At 40.1% G+C, this 13,660-nt stretch overlaps 1 protein-coding gene across 1 annotated transcript; it reads left to right on the forward strand.

Moving 5' to 3' along the window:
* The first annotated feature begins 2,066 nt into the window (after positions 1-2,066).
* Positions 2,067-11,119, forward strand: LOC133367574 (vomeronasal type-2 receptor 26-like). Its single transcript, XM_061591669.1, has 5 exons — positions 2,067-2,399; positions 3,799-4,659; positions 5,022-5,249; positions 7,863-7,989; positions 10,224-11,119. The coding sequence occupies exons 1-5, from the start codon at positions 2,067-2,069 to the stop codon at positions 11,117-11,119; spliced, it is 2,445 nt and encodes an 814-aa protein (XP_061447653.1).
* Positions 11,120-13,660: the final 2,541 nt, after the last annotated feature.

The following is a 13,660-nucleotide window of genomic DNA, read 5'->3' on the forward strand; positions in this document are numbered from 1 at the left end:
ATTTTTCCTTCCTTACGTTCCCGGATTTCTAGCTTCCGCCTCCCATCCTCATCAGCTGTTGGGTAGGAGAAGAGAGGCTTTTCAGCCCAAGGATGCTCAGTTAAAAACCTCCTCTAAACTTTGTTGGTGTAATATCACAAAATTGGTGCTGTGGAAATATTATTCATTTAACATTTGATTTTATGTTTGATCACAAAATAGTAGATTAAAAAAAAAACCAGATGTGAGAGGAATACCCCAGTTCACTATCAGAAGCAGGAATGAAAGGGGAAGGCTCCCTGTCACTCTGCAGCCTGCAAAAGCTGCCCTACTGTGGTTTCACTCACTCCCCCCATGTTCATGTTAATTTCCTCCCCACCCAGAGGTGTGTAATTAACAAAAAACAATGAAACTGACAAAAAAAAACCCTTTCCCCTCTTCAATAGCAAAATAGAGAAGAAGGGTAGTAATCACTTTGGGAGAGCCCAGAGCGCATAACAACTGACAACTTTGATGGTCTATCTGTCGGGAGGAACCTGTCTATGGTTATCAGTGATGAGCCCTGAGCAGACAGAGGGTAAGCACTGTTGAGGCTTACTTCTGAGTAAATAAGGACCAGGTAGTTGCTTGAGACTGCAGAAGGCACACACCCATTTGTGCACACGCACACACACTTCCACTAAAAATTGCATTTCATAAATACTTTGAAAAGGGGTGGTTCTCCCCCCCACGCTCTTCCCGCTTCACTGTCCAATTGACAAGAAACAATGAAAAAAAACCCTCCCCTTCTCCATTGACAATACTCCAGAGGGAGTAAACACGCAGATTTGGGGGCAGGGTCACAAGGAAACAGTGATACTAACCCTTTTCAGAGGAACGCCATGTGAAAGTAAAAAAAAAAACACGTATTGGAAGCTGCGGAGTGTAAACCTTCCAAAGCTATAGCAATGGCAAAAGGTGTGTATTTACTATGAAGTTAAGCTCCCATGTGAACTAGCTCTTTACTTCTTTCCAAAGACTAACAAAGCAATCCAACTCAGGGGAAGCCGGCATAAATGATACCGGCACGAGAAGCCAGAGTATAGTTCAGCTGCATCTAGTTGCTGTTCAGGAGCCTCTGGGATGGTTGAACACTGGCTCAGCAGGGAGCTGTGTGCAGGAACCAGAACATAAACGCCTGCTCTCCTGAATACCTCTACTGGGGAGCAAGCCCTCTCCATTAACTTCTGTTGCATTAATTTTCTTAGACCAACCTTTTTCCTGGCATAACTTTTGCCTGAATTGGGACCTGCAGGGGCACTCCAAACATGTGTTGGAAGTGGCTTCTTATATTGGCCATATCCCTGACATGTTCCCAAAATGCCCCTTTTTTGGAACTTATGTTGGCTTCACTTATGCTGGTCTCAGGTGAGCTGGCTTAGCTGGGCAGGGCTGGCTGAGCCAGGATGAGGGACTTATGCTGGCATAGCCCAGCTGAGCTGGGACCTAGCCAGCTCTGCTGGAGATCCACTGCATCCAACTCCCCTCAGCTTGTGTAAATGTGAGTTGGATTGCACCTTGAGAATGTGTTACAGTATGTAGAAATAATTTAGCCACCACCACCTTCCTTCATTCCTGATTCTTGATAAGCAAACTAAAAAGCAACAGCCCATTTCCTGCTTGTTTGGTGTGATTTCATTGTCTTGTACATCTCTCTTTATTCCAGAAGGTCTTCATAAGTCACTTGGTGTCAAAGGTCTATAATGAAGGATAACTTAACTGTAATGAGTGTCTATTTGTTAAATAATAAGTAGCATCTTTTAATGAGTTTTGGTTATTTCCTTTTATATAATACTTTAAATTTAAAATATCATTCCCAAGAAAGCGTAGGCTACACCATGTTCTGGAGATAAACACTGATGCTCTTTAATTCTGTCATCTTTGCAGAGATACCTATAAGGTGTAGGCAGTATTTTCTGAGGATGAGCATTAATACTGTTGGGTAGTTCCACCTTTGTGTAGACCATCTTAGGCTAAGGATTGTCTCAAGAAAGAAGCTGTATAAATATTATAAATATTATAATAAATAATAACAAAGAAAGTAGATTATGCATAAAGTTTATAATACAGAATGCAATCCTTGTTCCAGCGCAGTGCCTAAGCATTATCAGCACATCTTAGCCTTGGCGTTTGCAGTGAAGGAGATCAATGAAAACCCTCAGCTCTTATCCAATATTACCTTGGGTTTTCAAATCTATGACAGCTATTTCAATGCAAAGTGGACCTATCATGCCACAATGCTACTTTTATCTTCACTGAGGAGATTTTTCCCCAACTACAAATGTGGCACTCAGACAAACCTAATAGCAGTTATTGGTGGACTGGACTGCCAAACTTCTCTTCATGTAGCAACTATCTTGGATATATATAAAATTCCACAGGTATAGTATATATGTGCGTGTGTAAAGCATGAACGTTTGACAGTTCATTCATGCTCCCTTTATCCTTCCTGATTCCATTTTGTGATTGTGTCATAAATTGTGAGATAAAGGTAATGGGAAATACCTTAGTTTCTGTGTGCATGCCATGTCCAGACAATCATTATGGTTTGTTCATAAATGTGAAGAAGAAGAAAACTTACCTGGGATTCATGACTATATTCACATGGATACCCATGCAGGTGAAACAGAAGAACATCTCTACAATATCTGACCAAATTTGGATGAACATCCAATTCAATATTTAATTCAAACTCTCTATCTCTTCTTTTTGGTCATCTGTTGTTTACACTGAGAGCAAGTTAGGAGGGAAGCCATATTTGCATGGCTAGCTCCTTGTTCTAACTTGGTCCACTTGTAGGAAGGTACCCCACCTTCAAAAGCAGATCCTGATTTTGATTGGAAGTGATAAAGAAGCTCAGAACCTGAGTAACTCAGATACAGGTAAGGCTTAGTGGTGATAAAGGTGTGCTGTTTATTGTGCATCTCCAGGTGTATTTATACATAATTTATTTATTACATTTATTATTCTTCCCCTTTTGATAATTGTTTCCTGTGAAACATCTCAAAATAATATAACAATAAAAACATATATAAAACATATATAAAACTTTCATATATAAAAACAAGTAAAACTATTTTATTTTTAAAAAATCAAATCAAATACAGATACAGACTGGATAAAAATATCCACTTGATAAAAGTAGGTCTTCAATAGGTGTCAGCATGATAATGATGATGCCACCTGTCTAATATATAATGGAAGGAAGTTCTGAAGGGTAAGTGGTGTCACTGTAATGATCTAATTCTTGCATCATATGGAATGAATCTCCTGATGAAATGGCATATGAAGGACCACCTCCCCTGCAGAGCACAATAATTGATTAGGTATATATGGGGTGAGATGAACTTTTATACCATCAGTCATATAAGTCATCTAGGAAGTAGAGGAAATGTGGAAGGCTCAGTGGGGATAAAGGTCTGTTATTTATTGTGTATGCCCAGAAATATTTATACATTGCTTATACTTTTACAAATTCGACTTATTTATTAACATGTACACCGCTACATACATGTGCATATGTGGACATGCATGTCCAAGTGTACACACACAAACATATTAAAAATATGTTTGTCTTGCCTTGTGGTTAAAGTTCTCCCCAGCTCCCTGCTAGAAGGAGGACAAGAGTAGCCACCATTTGCTTACTATCAGGCCCTCTGGGTTACATGGAAATAATAACACTCATATACTTACAGAGTCGTAATATATATGTTCTTATCTTTGCACACTTGGAACTGCTATATATTATTATTGTAATTTCCTCTCCACATCTCTCTTTAGCTCATATATGGCCCTGATCCAGTGATGCATGACAAAATCCCAGGTCTTTACTTCTACCAGCTGGTCCCACGGGAAGCCCTTCAGTATGAAGGGATTCTTTCTTTGCTTCTGCATTTCAGATGGACGTGGATTGGGATCATTGTTATGGATAATGACACTGGAGAAAGAATTTTGCAAACTGTTCTTCCAGTGTTTTCCCGGAGTGGTGTCTGTTTTGCCTTTGTAGAGAGATGTCCCATGTTATCCTTGGTCACTGAAATTGAAGACATGTTTCAAGAGGGGGCAAGAATACATGATAAAATCATGGGCACCAAAACCAATGTATTGGTGGCTAATGGAGAATCTTATTCTGTTGTGTTTCTGAGATGGTTGCCCTATCTGTCAAAACAAGAACATGCCAGCAATGAACCTAAAGGCAAAGTGTGGATAATGACAGCCCAAATGGAACTCACCTCAGTGGTGTATCAAAGGACATGGGATGCACAAATACTCCATGGTGCTCTGTCCTTTACATTTCACTCTAAAGATCTGCCAGGATTTCAAACATTTATTGAGAGCAGAAACCCTTCCACCACAAAAGGAGATGATTTTATCAGGGACTTCTGGCAACAGGCTTTCAGTTGTACATTCCCAGATACGGGTTTTGGCAATGTGATAGGAGATATTTGCACAGGGGATGAAAAGCTGGAGAGTCTTCCTGGTCCTTTTTTTGAAATGAACGTGACTGGTCACAGCTACAGCATTTACAATGCTGTCTACATTGTGGCCCATGCTTTACACGCTATGTTTTCATCTAGATTTAAAAACAGAGCAATGGAAGATGGAAAAAGAGGGAAGCTTCAGAATCAAAATCTGTGGCAGGTAATGGGCTAAACATATCTGGTGACAGTGCACTTGATCCTGGGTGCTAAAACAGACCCCAGTCTGTGCATGAACTCTTATTTGGCTTTCTTTTCATCTTCCTTCCTGTACCAGCCAGGTTGAAATTAGGATAGTCCTTATTTTTCTGCCTTTATTATCTGAGCATTGTACAGTGTTTTAATTTTTGCTTATTTATGTAGTATTCTGTGAACATAAAGAGTGACATCAGTTGCCTTCTACTCCAAACCCACCCATGCCATTGCTGAGCTGATGGTATTGACCTTCATAATTCAGATTAGACTTTTAAAATCTAACCTTTTGCCTTTTCTTTTCCTAACTCTTGTCTTTTCTTTCAATTCTAGCTTCATAACTTTCTGAGAAGTGTTGCATTTAACAACAGTGCTGGGGATATGATTTATTTCAACCAGAATGGGGAGCTAATAGCTGGATTTGATATTATTAACTGGATTGTTTCTGCCAACCAATCTTTTCATAGAATGAAAGTTGGGAGAATGGATCCCCAGGGTCCTTCAGACCAAAGACTCAGCATCAATGAAGATGCTGTAACATGGAATAGCTGGTTTAATCAGGTAGAATCCAATTCCAGGCAGTTTGGAATGATGTCAAGGTTTGAATGAGCGCTTACACTATTCCGAGGAGTAAAATTATTTTCAATGGACAATGATTAACCACTATAAAATACATTGAATGTTATTTTTGTTGAAATAAAACACACGCACATAAATTGATGGATCACCCCCCCCACAGACTTCTTCCCTCTTAACATTATTGACTGATGTCATTATTGGATGGAATTTAAAATAGATTCTCATTCTCTCTCTCTCTCCCTCCCCCTCTCCCTCCCTCCCTCCCTCCCTCCATCTCTCTCTGCTGTTTTGAACATATGTAAAATCATAATCAATATTTTTAACATTCAACCAAACATAAACTATAGAACTAACTAGATGTTACCATAAACATGGAACCATTATTCTTAGATGTCTATATCAGAGCTTGGAAAAGTTACTTTTTTGAACTACAACTTCCATCAGACCCAGCCAGCATGGCCACTAGATTGGGCTGATGGGAGTTGTAGTTCAAAAAATTAACTTTTCCAAGCTCTTATCACATGTATCATCTGGTATGCTTGAGTGAAGAAGATTTGTAACTTGATGTAGCAGGCAATGAGGTGCCTCAGAGGCAAGCAAATACTGAAGGTGATGATGTCAAATTATTTATCTATCCACTCTATACATCATGCATGATTTTATATATACGTCTACCATGTCCCATCTTTCCTTTTCTCTAAGCTAAAAAGTGAATGAGAGCTGCAGGCTGATGATAGCTATACACAAGACACAGAAACATTTTTTTTTACAGAAGAACTACAGTAAACATCTATGTAAAAAGATGTTATTCATTTGGAAATCCAAGCACATTATTCATTCTTGAGTGAGTGAGTGTGTGTAGAAATAAATATTCCTGCTATCCTAAGTCAAAATATTTTGGTTCAAAACAGTGTGAGACTAGATTAGATAAGATTAGATAAGATTAGACAGACAGACTCTTTTTTACCCACGCTTTACCATAAGATCCCAAGGTGGGTTGCAACCATATAGTAATGCAATATTAAAATCAGTTAAAACTATTGACATCAAAAGAATAGGGTGGGCTCTTAAAAATCTAAGCTGTGAAATATCAGCGTAAGGAAGTCCACCTTCAGCATACAATGAAAGCTTTACAAATAATGGTGCAATCCAACTCACCTTTCCTCCAGGTTGGGGTGAGTTGGATGCCACAGAGCTATGGCTGTGCTGGGAGGCTGCTGGCAACAGCCCTCAACTGCAGCAGAGATGTGGCTCTGTCAGGAGCCTACAAGTGCCAGTGGGAGTCCACCGGGGATGGCCAGCCTGGCAGACAGAGAGCTGGTGGAAGCCAGTGGAAGCCCCCAAAATGGGGTGCTCTGGAGGCATGATGGGGTGAAGCTGTGGGGGGACTTCAGCAAGATCCTTCTCATGCTCAGCCCCCTCCCCCAGGTCCCAATCCCCCTTCAAACTCCACCAGCCAAAAGGCCAGCACAGTAAAAAAAAAAAAATCCATTGAGGACTACAGGGAGTGCTTACTCTCTGGGAGCCAGCACTTCTTGGCTGGCTCATGCACACAGCTCCCAACAGAGCCAGTGTTCATCTAGGCCAACAGTTCCTGAGTGGGAGGAGGATCCTGCAGAACCTTTCCTGGCTCCTCCTCTGGTGCCCTCTCCCTCCGCTAGCTTCCCAACACTTGGATTGCTCTGTAAGGTTTCAAATATACCTCTGGGAGGAGGGAATTCTACAGTTTAGGGGTGGCCAGAGAGAATCTCCTAGACCCTCCCCCCAAATCACAGATGGTGGCAGAACTACCAAGGAGGCCTCCTTCTGCTGAGGAAGGTCTGCAGGGAAGGAGGTGGTCTTTTGGATATTTGGGTTCTAAGTTGGAGCATTAGTAATTTAATTAGCATGTTATATAAGAACCTGTGCAGGAAGCAAAGCAGGGCATGTTTCTAAAGAAGTGGACAATTTTCATAGTACATTGCAAATATAAATATATAGATAATGCAGTGTCATATTTATTGTTTAATTTCCATAGTTAGTTCCCCTATAGAGTCCATTCATACAGTACTGAAGTGGGATGGGGGCACTGTTTTCTGGCTCTGTTCCATACTGCTGATGCAACATTGGAAGGACCAATGGGTGCAGCCTGTCAAATAGTTCCTTCCCACCTAAATTTGGTTCTCTTCTCCAACTCAGGTAACAATCAGATGACAGGCACCCAGGTGACTTTCTGCTATATACATGAAGTCAGATGATGATGATTATACTGTCCTTCAACGGAAGGGTGCAGAGCAGTATGCAAAAGTTTTAGTAAAATACAATATAAACAATAACATAAACAATCAACCAAAAGGCCATTGAATTATCAAACACAGAGAAATATCAGGAAATATCAACAGTTCATATAGTGGAGAAAAACAACAACAAGCCAGCCATAATCAACATGATGACAGCAAAACCCCATGGAAAAACATTGCCTTAGTAACATACAAAAAGTTTCAGAGTGTAAGGATTCCAAGCTCCTTATTCTCACCATTCTCTTATTTCATTTATGGATTAGGCACAACATTTTTCTCGTGCTGATCATTTTTTGTTGTTTAATCCATGGTTTAGGTGAGGCCTCTTTCTGCATGCAGTGAGAGTTGCTATCCTGGTTCAAGGAAGAAAGTGAAGGAGGGGGAGCCATTTTGTTGCTATGATTGCATCCCGTGTCCAGAAGGGAAAATTTCAGAGCAGAAAGGTAAGAAATACACTATACAGAATTTTCAAAATAGATTGGCTGTAACCCAGAGGAACAGAGGCACGAAACCACACATACAGTAGATATGAGATATATGTCTTTAGTGCTTGAAATATGGCTGAGGGTTTTGCAGAGATGGGCAGTATGGGAAGCTTCTGAAGAGGAATATTTTTTTCCTGGCTATTCTAAACCAACACTGAATACATGCATTCTGAGTATACAGTTGGGTAGTTCTGCTCTTATCTAATGGGAGAACTTACCTTTCAGTTATAGGGTTGAGAATTTCCTACCCCCATCTTGGATGGGTTGCTCACTAATAATCAATGGGTTAATTCCAGGCTAAAATAGGTTTCATCCTCTCAATCACTAGGTAGTACTACATAATTTGGCTTCAGTTAACGTTATTATAGTTTTAAATGTAAATGTAAATGTACTGCCTTCAAGTTGATTCTGACTTATGGCGACCCTATGAACAGGGCAGTGACTGGCCCAAGGTCACCCAGTGAGCTTCATGGCAGTGTGGGGATTTGAACCCTGGTCTCCCAAGTCATAGTCCAACACCTTAACCACTACATCACACTGGCTCTCTATTATAGTTATAATATATATATATATATATATATATATATATATATATATATATATATATATATATATATATATATATATTTACCTAATATAGATAATATAAAGACTGCCATTTTAACCTTTAAGAACATAAGGAAAATCCTGCTGGAACAGGCAAAAGGCAACATCTAATCTAGTACTCTCTTCATACAACAGCCAGCGTATGGGAAGTCAACAAGTAGAAGCAAAATGTAAGAGCCCTCTCAACTCCTGTGATTCCCATCAACTGGTATACTGCCTCTGACAGTGGGAGGTAGTACATATTCATTGTGGCTAGTGGTCATTGATAGCCTGATGCTCCACAGATTGGTCTAATCCTCTTTTAAAGCCTTCCACCACTACCTGAGGTTAATTATGCATTGCATGAAGAAGTTATTTCTTTTTCTGTCCTGACCCTTCCAACATTCAGCTTCATTGGATGCCAGTGAGTTCTAGTACCGTGTGAGATGAAGAAAAATGGTTTTCTATTTACTTTCTCCATACCTCTTTACTTTTCTGCTCTCTACCTAACCAGAACTATTTGTGCTCCTTATAAGGCATGGGACTGATCTGGGTTACAAGCCAGGCTTTATGTTATGAAAAAAGGGGAGTAGCCATTGCTTCTTTATGTAGAATACCATATGTGTAACCTGAATCTTTCAATACCTACTGAGTCTTATTCAGCCTACAAGTTCCATCCTGTATCTCCATCTACAAACTGATCTTATGGATACAACATCCAGCCTATATTTTTGTATTCCCTCCTCCCCTTGTCCTCCACTCCTTTCTCTTGTTGTCACTAAAAAAAATAGACAAAAGTGTCATTTTAATTGTTTACAGAATTGCTTTACATGTCTTGCGTAGAAGTCCCAAAGTGAACTATATGTTTCATAAAGAAAGAAAGAAAGCAGAGCTTTGTGATTTGATCTGAGTCTCCAGTTATAGATAAGGTGGCTACTACAAATCTTTAAACCACTTCATAAACTCAAGGAGGTACAGGATCTATCAATGCATAATCCTAAAGCTCACCTCTTATGATAGGGGTGGGAAACCTTTTTTAGCCAAAGGGCTGCATTCCCTTGAGGACATCCTTCCAGGGGCAACATGCGCATGTGGGTGGAATCAGAGGAAAAAGCGGGAAGAGTAATGAATTTTTGTACACTAGGATACATTCTAGATATGCAAAAGTCAGGGGTTTCTACATACAACGACACACCTTCATCCAGGCAAGTAAGAGGCATTGTCACAGTAACAAAGCACTTACGCCCTTTGAGGATTCCTTTTGAACACACAAAGAGCCTGTTGAGGGTTTTTAAACATTCAAACAAATGTCTCAAAAAGATTCAATTCGTGATCAGAATGCTCATCTCACCCATCTCATGTAATCACATGATCAGCCATGAATAGATCCTTTACTCTGAGTAGATAAAGAAAAGTTAGTGGAATTTTGTTCTCAGTGAATCTTATTGGACAAGTTAATAATGGCTTAACTTAGCCAAAATCATTTCAGTGGGAATGTAGGGCAATTCACATGGTCTGGTTCCAATCCATTACTGTGAGAGAAGTAATGCCCTGTGCTGGATTTAATGGCAACTTTGTGAGATTAAGACTTCATATTTTCATTTCAGACATGAATGATTGTTATAAATGTGCAGAGGAAAACTATCCAAACAATAAACAGGATTTCTGTCTCCACAAGACTGTAATCTTCTTGTCTTATGAAGAACCTTTGGGGCTCATTTTAGCTTGTTGTGCTCTTTCCTTTGCTTTGACCACAGCTCTGGTGCTAGGGATATTTATAAAGCACCACAACACTCCCATTGTCAAAGCCAACAACCAGGACCTCACCTACACTCTCCTCATCTCCATCCTACTCTGCTTCCTTTGTACATTGTTGTTCATTGGCCAGCCTCAGAAGGTGACATGTCTCCTCCGACAAACAGCTTTTGGCATCATATTCTCAGTGGCTATTTCTTGTGTATTGGCAAAATCCATCACTGTGGTTCTGGCTTTCATGGCCACCAAACCTGGATCCAGGATGAGGAAGTGGGTGGGGAAGAAGCTAGCCAACATCATTGTGATTTCCTGCTCCTTTATTCAAGCTGGAATTTGTACTGTGTGGCTGACTACTTCCCCCCCTTTCCCAGACATTGACATGAACTCACTGACTGAAGAAATTTTACTGGAATGTAATGAGGGGTCTGTGACTCTGTTTTATGGTGTCTTGGGCTACATGGGCTTCCTGGCCATTGTTAGCTTTACTGTGGCTTTCTTCTCCAGGAAGTTGCCGGACAGTTTCAATGAAGCCAAATTCATCACTTTCAGCATGTTGGTCTTCTGCAGTGTGTGGTTATCTTTTATTCCAACCTATCTGAGCTCCAAGGGAAAACTCATGGCTGCTGTAGACAGCTTCTCTATCTTAGCCTCCAGTGCTGGACTGCTGGGTTGCATCTTTTCCCCAAAATGTTATATTATTTTGCTGAAGCCTGAACTGAACAAGAGAGAACAGATAATAAGAAGATGAGACTGAAGCATTTAAGTGCCTGTGTCTTTTGCTACACTTTGTCAACTAGATGTATGTGTGTGAGCAGAGCAGAACTGTTACGAGTTTCCTTTTCAGCCACTCTCATATATAGATCTTCCTCATAGTTTTCCAAGTTTTTGAGATAATGGAATCAGTCAATAGATCCATTATAATTATGGACCTTAAAAATTAGAAGCAATACATATTTAATGGGCTATATGGTTATCTGTCACTGCTTGCTGTCAAATAATTCCCTACAGAAGATGTCATAGTTTCTGAAGGATTTATTTGTTTTTCCTCCTCAGGGCACTGTCTGGAGTCAGGTCAGGCAGAGTATTGGCTATAAGCCTCATCACATTCCTATGTCTAATACTTTTCATATTCTTTCTGATAGCTAGAAGGAACTAATTGTGTCTTATGTTGCTGCTCCACCTAGGTAAAAGAAGCATCAGTTCAAATGGCTGCTGTATCAATGTGTTCTCTTCATTATAAAGAAGGTTATGTTAGTTCAGCTATATATGGAGGATCAAAGGTTCCACATACCTCACTTAAGCTTTGGTTTATTGCATCACAAAATAGATAAACGCAGCGGGAGGGGCAGCTGATCCTTGAGAGTGATTTGAATGTTTGCCACTCTTCACTCATCGCTCTGTAGCTTTGAGATGATGACAACATCTTAACCATAGTTAAGGATGAGGTCAGGATTCACATCTAACATTAAGCTATGGATAACATTAGCTAAGGTCTATAAACGAACTACAAACCTTGGTCAATAAACCATAGTTAAGCTGCTGGCGTTCACACATAACACTGAAACATGGTTTAATAAACCATAGTGTAATATACCATAGTTTAGTGTTATGTGTGAACAAGGCCAAAGATGGGATGAAGGATTCCAGAGACTAAATGGAAATATATCTGGGCAATAGCGTTCCCAGATGTCCAGTTTTTGGCTAGATACTCCAGCTTTTGGGGGTCCTCTCCGGGTCTCTGGGTGAGTCAGCATAATCTCCAAACTCTCACCTTTCATTTAAAGAAAAAAAGTTTCTAGGTGGTCTGGTTCTCGAGATATACACCAAAATGTCAGCCCCCCCCGTGACTTACGTGAAATTATCGCCCTTTCAGGTTTGTAGCCAATAAGTGAAGTCAGGATTGTGATTGACAAGGGATTTCTGGGCCTCCATTTCTGTGGCCCCTTAGACACCATTGCAAAGGTAGAAAAGGATTGTTTTTTCCTGTTTATCTGAACATCTCATAAACTGAGTAGGTACCAAGTCTTTTCTTCTCTTGTTCTTCTACAAGTTTAAATTTTCCTGGGCTGTTGAAGATGGCAATGAATTCAATGAATTCAATAGGACTTACTTTTGGAATTTGGAGCAGCCCTGTTGAGAGGTAAAGGCAGGACATTTCAGGTAGGGGGTTGCCAACCCTGCTTGGATATGGATATACTTGCAGAGGATCCCTAGTCAAGCTTTACCAACAGCACAATCCAAACCATATCTACTCAGACATTAGTTCTGTTGAGTTCTATGGGGCGTAGTAAGTGTGTTTAGAATTGCAGCCTTCAGGGGCATCCATCTTTACTCCTGAGTGCTCCTATCTAACATCTCCACAACACTAGGCTCCTTTCTTCTGACAATGGCCTTCTAGTGACTGGCCTGGCCTGAGGACACTTAAATCCTTCTTGCCAGAATCAAGTAGGGTAGATTAAATGTTCCCTACCGAGCTACAGTTATCAGAATTCTCTTGGAAGAAGGGTTGACTATTAAGCCACTCTGGTCACTGCAGAGGAATAGGAGTCTCTGTCAGAGGAATAGGAGTCTCCTAACAATTCTCAGAACCCTTCTCTACTACACTTCCCTGGATTCTGTGGGGAGCCATGGACTATTTAAAGCAGAATAAAAGTCTGGTGTGGGTTTGCCCCCCTGATTTTCCAAACCAAACAGCTGTTAGTCCAGCTTTTAGAATACTGTCAGTTGATTCTTACTGAGCATCCTTGCACTATCATACAATCCAATGTTAATTTTTAAAAAATTAATTAAAAATCAGCCATGCATTTTTTTTAAAAAAAAACTTTTAAGCTGCAGAAGATGAAGATCATAGTATAGGGCAAGGTCAGTAATATGATTACATGTACTCTGTGAACATGGCTGATTTTTAATTAATTTCAACAAATTGTGAGACCACTCTTCACTTTGAACTCTGGATTCTGTCTGAGTGTGTATTGCCCTGAAAACTTAGATGGTTGTTAAGCAAGTATTTCTGAGTTCAGGACTCTATGTTTTGTAATATTTTGTTTTGAAATGAGCTTATAGGAAGCAGCAGAATGGCATGGGGGGCATTTTCAGTTTAACATGGCAGAATGTAAAAAATCCATGCTGCCTATAGTATACAGCCACTCTTGTGATCAGAGTTGTTATGCAATTAAGTGGCAGCGGGGGGAAAAACCTCAAAACAAGTTTCTTGTCTTTTGCAATTCCACAGGGGAAAGTAATCATTTTCCTTTGTTATTATCAAATTGACTGTAATTACTTCTGCTGC

This window comes from Rhineura floridana, chromosome 11, assembly GCF_030035675.1.
Source record: "Rhineura floridana isolate rRhiFlo1 chromosome 11, rRhiFlo1.hap2, whole genome shotgun sequence".
Lineage (NCBI taxonomy): Eukaryota > Metazoa > Chordata > Lepidosauria > Squamata > Rhineuridae > Rhineura > Rhineura floridana.